Source organism: Procambarus clarkii, unplaced genomic scaffold (genome assembly GCF_040958095.1).
Source record: "Procambarus clarkii isolate CNS0578487 unplaced genomic scaffold, FALCON_Pclarkii_2.0 HiC_scaffold_982, whole genome shotgun sequence".
In the NCBI taxonomy this organism is placed as follows: Eukaryota; Metazoa; Arthropoda; class Malacostraca; order Decapoda; family Cambaridae; genus Procambarus; species Procambarus clarkii.
The window spans coordinates 53,411-61,865 of NW_027190014.1; the positions used below are offsets into that span (position 1 = coordinate 53,411).

The 8,455-nt window shown below is 54.8% G+C and overlaps 1 protein-coding gene across 1 annotated transcript; it reads left to right on the top strand.

The window, feature by feature from the left end:
* Positions 1–4,769: 4,769 nt before the first annotated feature.
* Positions 4,770–8,334, top strand: LOC138361897 (uncharacterized; the record flags this gene model as incomplete). Its single annotated transcript, XM_069320945.1, has 3 exons — positions 4,770–4,943; positions 6,558–6,791; positions 8,119–8,334. Coding segments are annotated over exons 1-3 (624 nt in total), but the record flags the coding sequence as incomplete, so codon positions are not given.
* Positions 8,335–8,455: the final 121 nt, after the last annotated feature.

An 8,455-nucleotide genomic window follows, 5' to 3' on the forward strand; every position in this document is an offset into this window, starting at 1 on the left:
GTGGTGCAGGTTGTGGTGCAGGTTGTGGTGCAGGTTGTGGTGCAGGTTGTAGTTCAGGTTGTAGTGCAGGTAGTGGTGCAGGTTGTGGTGCAGGTTGTGGTGCAGGTTGTGGTGCAGGTGTTGGATCAGGTTGTGGTGCAGGTTGTGGTGCAGGTTGTGGTGCAGGTTGTGGTGCAGGTTGTTGTGCAGGTTGTGGTCGAGGTTGTGGTGCAGGTTGTGGTGCAGGGTGTAATGGAGGTTGTTGTTCAGGTTATTGTGCAGGTTGTGGTGCAGGTTGTGGTGCTGGTTGTGGCTCAGGTTGTGGTGCAGGTTGTGGTGCTGGTTGTGGTGCAGGTTGTGGTGCAGGTTATTGTGCAGGTTGTGGTCTAGGGTGTAGTGCAGGTTGTGGTGCAGGTTGTGGTGCACGTTGTGGTGAAGGTTGTAGTGCAGGTTGTAGTGCAGGTTGTAGTTCAGGTTGTGGTGCAGGTTGTGGTCGAAGTTGTGGTGCAGGTTGTGGTGCAGTTGTTGTTGTGCAGGTTTTTTTGCAGGTTGTGGCTCAGGTTGTGGTGCAGGTTTTGGCTCAGGTTGTGGTGCAGGTTGGGTGCAGGTTGTGGTGCAGGTTGTGGTGCAGGTTGTGGTGCAGGTTGTGGTGCAGGTTTTGGCTCAGGTTGTGTGCAGGTTGTGGTGCAGGTTGTGGTGCAGGCTGTGGTGCAGGTTGTGGTGCTGGTTGTGGTGAAGGTTGTGGTGCTAGTTGTGGTGCTGGTTGTGGTGCAGGTTTGTGGTGCAGGTTTAGGCTCAGGTTGTGGTGCAGGTTGTGATGCTGGTTGTGATACAGGTGTGGTGCAGGTTGTGATGAAGGTTGTTGTGCAGGTTGTGGTGCAGGTTGTGAGGCTGGTTGTGGCGCTGGTTGTGGTGCAGGTTGTGGTGCAGGTTGTTTTGCAGGTTGTTGTGCAGGTTGTCGCTCAGGTTGTGGTGCAGGTTGTGGTGCTGGTGGTGATGCAGGTTGTGGTGCAGGTTGTGGTGCAGGTTGTTGTGCAGGTTGTTGCGCAGGTTGTGGCTCAGGTTGTGGTACAGGTTTTGGCTCAGGTTGTGGTGCAGGTTGTGGTGCAGGTTGTGGTGTAGGCTGTGGTGCAGGTTGTGGTACAGGTTGTGGTGCTTGTTGTGGTGTAGGTTGTGGTGCAGGTTGTGGTGCAGGTTTTGGCTCAGGTTGTAGTGAAGGTTGTGGTGCTGGTTGTGATGCAGGTTGTGGTGCAGGTTGTGGTGCAGATTTTGGTGCAGGTTGTAGTGCAGGTTGTGGTGCAGGTTGTGGTGCAGGTTGTGTTGCAGGTTGTGGTGCAGGTTGTTGTGCAGGTTGTGGCTCAGGTTGTGGTGCAGGTTGTGGTGCTGGTGGTGATTCGGGTTGTGGTGCAGGTTGTGGTGCAAGTTTGTGTTGCAGGTTGTGGTGCAGGTTGTGGTGCAGGTTTTGGTGCAGGTTGTGGTGCAGGTTGTGGTGCAGGTTGTGGTGCAGATTGTGGTGTAGGTTGTAGTGCAGGTTGTAGTGCAGGTTGTGTTGCAGGTTGTGGTGCAGGTTGTTGTGCAGGTTGTGGCTCAGGTTGTGGTGCAGGTTGTGGTGCTGGTGGTGATGCGGGTTGTGGTGCAGGTTGTGGTGCAGGTTGTTGTGCAGGTTGTTGTGCAGGTTTTGGCTAAGGTTGTGGTGCAGGTTGTAGTACTGGTTGTGATGCAGGTTGTGGTGCAGGTTGTGGAAAAGGTTGTTGTGCAGGTTGTGGTGCAGGTTTTGGCTCAGGTTGTGGTGCAGGTTGTGGTACTGGTTGTCATGCAGGTTTTGGTGCTGGTTGTGGAGAAGGTTCTTGTGCACGTTGTGGTGCAGGTTGTGGGGCTGGTTGTGGCGGTGGTTGTGGCGCAGGTTGTAGTGAAGGTTATATTCGAGGTTGTGGTGCAGGTTGTAGCGCAGTTTGTGGTCGAGGTTGTGGTGCAGGTTGTGGTCGAGGTTTTGGTGCAGGTTGTGGTGCAGGTTGTGGTGCAGGTTGTGTTGCTGGTTGTAGTGCAGGTTGTGTTGCAGGTTGTGTGCAGGTTGTGGTGCTGGTTGTGGTGCAGGTTGTGGTGAAGGTTGTGATGAAGGTTGTTGTGCAGGTTATGGTGCAGGTTGTGGGGCTGGTTGTGGCGCTGGTTGTGGTGCAGGTTGTGGTGCAGGTTGTTTTGCAGGTTGTTGTGCAGGTTGTCGCTCAGGATGTGGTGCAGGTTGTGGTGCTGGTGGTGATTCAGGTTGTGGTGCAGGTTGTTGTGCAGGTTGTTGCGCAGGTTGTGGCTCAGGTTGTGGTGCAGGTTTTGGCTCAGGTTGTGGTGCAGGTTGTGGTGCAGGTTGTGGTGTAGGCTGTGGTGCAGGTTGTGGTACAGGTTGTGGTGCTGGTTGTGGTGCTGGTTGTGGTGCAGGTTGTGGTTCAGGTTTTGGCTCAGGTTGTGGTGAAGGTTGTGGTGCTGGTTGTGATGCAGGTTGTGGTGCAGGTTGTGGCGCAGATTTTGGTGCAGGTTGTAGTGCAGGTTGTGGTGCAGGTTGTGTGCAGGTTGTGGTGCAGGTTGTTGTGCAGGTTGTGGCTCAGGTTGTGGTGCAGGTTGTGGTGCTGGTGGTGATTCGGGTTGTGGTGCAGGTTGTGGTGCAAGTTGTGTTGCAGGTTGTGGTGCAGGTTGTGGTGCAGGTTGTGGTCCAGGTTGTGGTGCAGGTTGTGGTGCAGGTTGTAGTGCAGGTTGTGGTGCAGATTGTGGTGCAGGTTGTAGTGCAGGTTGTAGTGCAGGTTGTTTGCAGGTTGTGGTGCAGGTTGTTGTGCAGGTTGTTGCTCAGGTTGTGGTGCAGGTTGTGGTGCTGGTGGTGATGCGGGTTGTGGTGCAGGTTGTGGTGCAGGTTGTTGTGCAGTTGTTGTGCAGGTTTTGGCTCAGGTTGTGGTGCAGGTTGTAGTACTGGTTGTGGTGCAGGTTGTAGTACTGGTTGTGATGCAGGTTGTGGTGCAGGTTGTGGAGAAGGTTGTTGTGCAGGTTGTGGTGCAGGTTTTGGCTCAGGTTGTGGTGCAGGTTGTGGTACTGGTTGTGATGCAGGTTGTGGTGCAGGTTGTGGAGAAGGTTCTTGTGCAGGTTTGGTGCAGGTTGTGGGGCTGGTTGTGGCGGTGGTTGTGGCGCAGGTTGTAGTGCAGGTTGTATTCGAGGTTGTGGTGCAGGTTGTAGTGCAGGTTGTGGTCGAGGTTGTGGTGCAGGTTGTGGTCGAGGTTTTGGTGCAGCTTGTGGTGCAGGTTGTGGTGCAGGTTGTGTTGCTGGTTGTAGTACAGGTTGTGTTGCAGGTTGTGGTGCAGGTTGTGGTGCTGGTTGTGATGCAGGTTGTGGTGCAGGTTGTGGTGCAGGTTGTAGTGCTGGTTGTGGTGCAGGTTGTGGGACAGGTTGTAGTGCAGGTTGTGGTGCAGGTTGTGGTGCAGGTTGTGGTGCAGGTTGTGGTGTAGGTTGTGGTGCATGTTTTGGTGCAGGTTGTGGTGCAGGTTGTGGTGCAGGTTGTGGTGCAGGTTGTGGTGCTGGTTGTGGTGTAAGTTGTGGTGCTGGTTGTGGTGCTGGTTGTGGTGCTGGTTGTGGTGCTGGTTGTGGTGCAAGTTGTGTTGCAGGTTGTGGTGCAGGTTGTGGTGCAGGTTGTGGTCCAGGTTGTGGCGCTTGTTGTGGTCCCGGTTGTGGTGCAAGTTGTGGTGCAGGTTGTGGTGCAGGTTGTAGTTCAGGTTGTAGTGCAGGTTGTGATGCTGGTTGTGGTGCTGGTTGTGGTGCAATTTGTAGTGCTGGTTGTGGTGCAGGTTGTGGTGCAGGTTGTGGTGCAGGTTGTGGTGCAGGTTGTGGTGCAGGTTGTAGTTCAGGTTGTAGTGCAGGTTGTGGTGCAGGTTGTGGTGCAGGTTGTGGTGCAGGTGTTGGCTCAGGTTGTGGTGCAGGTTGTGGTGCAGTTTGTGGTGCAGGTTGTTGTGCAGGTTGTGGTCGAGGTTGTGGTGCAGGTTGTGGTGCAGGGTGTAATGCAGGTTGTTGTTCAGGTTGTGGTGCAGGTTTGTGGTGCAGGTTGTGGTGCTGGATGTGGTGCAGGTTGTGGTGCAGGTTGTAGCGCAGGTTGTTGTCAGGGTGTAGTGCAGGTTGTGGTCGAGGTTTTGGTGCAGGTTGTGGTGCAGGTTGTGTGCAGGTTGTGGTGCAGGTTGTGTTGCTGGTTGTGGTGCAGGTTGTGGTGCAGGTTGTGGTGCAGGTTGTGGTGCAGGTTGTAGTGCAGGTTGTGTTGCAGGTTGTGGTGCAGGTTGTGGTGCTGGTTGTTTTGCAGGTTGTGGTGCAGGTTGTAGTGCTGGTTGTGGTGCAGGTTGTGTTGCAGGTTGTGGTGCAGGTTGTGGTGCAGGTTGTAGCGCAGGTTGTGGTCGAGGTTGTGTTGCAGGTTGTGGTGGAGGTTGTGGTGCAGGTTGTGGTCCAGGTTGTGTTGCAGGTTGTCGTCCAGGTTGTGGTCAGGTTGTGGTGCAGGTTGTGTTGCAGGTTGTAGTGCAGGTTGTGGTGCAGGTTGTGGTGCAGGTTGTAGTGCTGGTTGTGTTGCAGGTTGTGGTGCAGGTTGTGGTGCTGGTTGTGGTGCAGGTTGTGGTGCAGGTTGTAGTGCTGGTTGTGGTGCAAGTTGTGGTGCAGGTTGTAGTGCAGGTGTGGTGCAGGTTGTGGTGCAGGTTGTGGTGCAGGTTGTGTTGCAGGTTGTGGTGCAGGTTGTGGTGCAGGTTGTGGTCCAGTTGTGTTGCAGGGTGGTGCAGGGTGTAATGCAGGTTGTTGTTCAGGTTGTGGTGCAGGTTGTGGTGCAGGTTGTGGTGCTGGATGTGGTGCAGGTTGTGGTGCAGGTTGTAGCGCAGGTTGTTGTCAAGGGTGTAGTGCAGGTTGTGGTCGAGGTTTTGGTGCAGGTTGTGGTGCAGGTTGTGGTGCAGGTTGTGGTGCAGGTTGTGTTGCTGGTTGTGGTGCAGGTTGTGGTGCAGGTTGTGGTGCAGGTTGTGGTGCAGGTTGTAGTGCAGGTTGTGTTGCAGGTTGTGGTGCAGGTGTGGTGCTGGTTGTGGTGCAGGTGTGGTGCAGGTTGTAGTGCTGGTTGTGGTGCAGGTTGTGTTGCAGGTTGTGGTGCAGGTTGTGGTGCAGGTTGTAGCGCAGGTTGTGGTCGAGGTTGTGTTGCAGGTTGTGGTGGAGGTTGTGGTGCAGGTTGTGGTCCAGGTTGTGTTGCGGTTGTGGTCCAGGTTGTGGTGCAGGTTGTGGTGCAGGTTGTGTTGCAGGTTGTAGTGCAGGTTGTGGTGCAGGTTGTGGTGCAGGTTGTAGTGCTGGTTGTGTTGCAGGTTGTGGTGCAGGTTGTGGTGCTGGTTGTGGTGCAGGTTGTGGTGCAGGTTGTAGTGCTGGTTGTGGTGCAGGTTGTGGTGCAGGTTGTGGTGCAGGTTGTGGTGCAGGTTGTGGTGCAGGTTGTGTTACAGGTTGTGGTGCAGGTTGTGGTGCTGGTTGTGGTCCAGGTTGTGTTGCAGGTTGTGGTCCAGGTTGTGGTGCAGGTTGTGGTGCAGATTGTGGTGCAGGTTGTAGTGCAGGTTGTGGTGCAGGTTGTGGTGCAGGTTGTAGTGCAGGATGTGGTGCAGGTTGTGGTGAAGGTTGTGGTGCTGGTTGTGGTGCAGGTTGTGGTGCAGGTTGTGGTGCAGGTTGTGTGCAGGTTGTTATGAAGGTTGTTGTGCAGGTTGTGGTGCAGGTTGTGGGGCTGGTTGTTTCGCTGGTTGTGGCGCATGTTGTGGTGCAGGTTGTATTCGAGGTTGTGGTGCAGGTTGTGGCGCAGGTTGTGGTCGAGGTTGTGGTGCAGGTTGTGGTCGAGGTTGTGGTGCAGGTTGTTGCCGAGGTTGTGGTGCAGGTTGTGGTCGAAGTTGTGGTGCAGGTTGTGGTCGAAGTTGTGGTGCAGGTTGTGGTGCAGGTTGTGGTGCTGGTTGTGGTGCTAGTTGTGGTGCAGATTGTGGTGCAGGTTGTGGTGCAGGTTGTGGTACAGGTTGTTGTGCAGGTTGTAGTGCAGGTTGTGGTGTTGGTTGTGGTGCTGGTTGTGGTGAAGGTTGTGGTGCAGGTTGTGGTGCAGGTTGTGATGCAGGTTGTGGTGCTGGTTGTGGTGCAGGTTGTGGTGCAGGTTGTGATGAAGGTTGTTGTGCAGGTTGTGGTGCTGGTTGTGGTGCAGGTTGAGGGGCTGGTTGTGGTGCAGGTTGTGGTGCAGGTTGTGGTGCAGGTTATGGTGCTCGTTGTAGTGCAGGTTGTTGTGCAGGTTGTTGTGCTGGTTGTGGTGCTGGTTGTGGCGCTAGTTGTGGTGCAGGTTGTGGTGCAGGTTATGGTGCTGATTGTGGTGCTGGTTGTGGTGCACGTTGTGGTGCAGGTTTGTGGTGCAGGTTGTGGTGCTGGTTGTGTGCTGGTTGTTGTGCTAGTTGTGGTGCAGGTTGTGGTGCAGGTTGGTGCTGATTGTGGTGCTCGTTGTGGTGCAGGTTGTGGTGCAGGTTGTTTTGCAGGTTGTGGTGGTGGTTGTGTTGGTGGTTGTGGTGCTTATTGTGGTGCAGGTTGTGGTGCAGGATGTGGTCCAGGTAGTAGTGCAGGTTGTAGTGCAGGTGGTGGTGCAGGTTGTGGTGCAGGTTGTGGTGCAGGTTGTGGTGCAGGTTGTGGTGCAGGTTGTGGTGCAGGTTGTGACTCAGGTTGTGGTGCAGGTTGAAGTGAAGGTTGTAATGACGGTTGTGGTGCACGTTGTGGTACAGGTTGTTGTGCAGGTTGTGGTGAAGGTTGCTGTGCAGGTTGTGGTACAGGTTGTTGTGCAGGTTGTGGTCGAGATTGTGTGTGCAGGTTGTTGTGGGCAGGTTTTGGTCAGGTGTGGTGAAGGTTGTGGTGCTGGTTGGTGGTGCAGTTGGGTGGCTCAGGTTGTGGTGCAGGTTGTTGTGCAGGTTGTTGTGCAAGTTGTGGCTCAGGTTGTGGTGCAGGTTGTGGCTCAGGTTGTGGTGCAGGTTGTGGTGCAGGTTGTGGTGCAGGCTGTGGTGCAGGTCGTGAAGCTGGTTGTGGTGAAGGTTGTGGTGCTGGTTGTGGTGCTGGTTGTGGTGCAGGTTTTGGCTCAGGTTGTGGTGCAGGTTGTGGTGCTAGTTGTAATGCAGGTTGTGGTGCAGGTTGTGGTGCAGGTTGTGGTGAAGGTTGTTGTGCAGGTTGTTGTGCAGGTTGGGGTGCAGGTTGTGGTGCAGGTTGTAGTGCTGGTTGTGGTGCAGGTTGTGTTGCAGGTTGTGGTGCAGGTTGTGGTGCAGGTTGTTGCGCAGGTTGTGGTCGAGGTTGTGTTACAGGTTGTGGTGCAGGTTGTGGTGCAGGTTGTGGTCCAGGTTGTGTTGCAGGTTGTGGTCCAGGTTGTGGTGCAGGTTGTGGTGCAGGTTGTGTTGCAGGTTGTAGTGCAGGTTGTGGTGCAGGTTGTGGTGCAGGTTGTAGTGCTGGTTGTGTTGCAGGTTGTAATGAAGGTTGTGGTGCTGGTTGTGGTGCAGGTTGTGGTGCAGGTTGTGGTGCAGGTTGTAGTGCTGGTTGTGGTGCAGGTTGTGGGACAGGTTTGTGGTGCAGGTTGTGGTGCAGGTTGTGGTGCACGTTGTGGTGCAGGTTGTGGTGCAGGTTGTGGTGCATGTTTTGGTGCAGGTTGTGGTGCAGGTTGTGGTGCAGGTTGTGGTGCAGGTTGTGGTGCTGGTTGTTGTAAGTTGTGGTGCTGGTTGTGGTGCTGGTTGTGGTGCTGGTTGTGGTGCTGGTTGTGGTGCAAGTTGTAGTGCAGGTTGTGGTGCAGGTTGTGGTGCAGGTTTGGTCCAGGTTGTGGCGCTGGTGTTGGTCCCGGTTGTGGTGCAAGTTGTGGTGCAGGTTGTGGTGCAGGTTGTAGTTCAGGTTGTAGTGCAGGTTGTGGTGCTGGTTGTGGTGCTGGTTGTGGTGCAATTTGTAGTGCTGGTTGTGGTGCAGGTTGTGGTGCAGGTTGTGGTGCAGGTTGTGGTGCAGGTTGTGGTGCAGGTTGTAGTTCAGGTTGTAGTGCAGGTTGTGGTGCAGGTTGTGGTGCAGGTTGTGGTGCAGGTGTTGGCTCAGGTTGTGGTGCAGGTTGTGGTGCAGTTTGTGGTGCAGGTTGTTGTGCAGGTTGTGGTCGAGGTTGTGGTGCAGGTTGTGGTGCAGGGTGTAATGCAGGTTGTTGTTCAGGTTATGGTGCAGGTTGTGGTGCAGGTTGTGGTGCTGGATGTGGTGCAGGTTGTGGTGCAGGTTGTAGCGCAGGTTGTTGTCAAGGGTGTAGTGCAGGTTGTGGTCGAGGTTTTGGTGCAGGTTGTGGTGCAGGTTGTGGTGCAGGTTGTGTTGCTGGTTGCGGTGCAGGTTGTGGTGCAGGTTATGGTGCAGGTTTGGTGCAGGTTGTAGTGCAGGTTGTGTTGCAGGTTGTGGTGCAGGTTGTGGTGCTGGTTGTGGTGCAGGT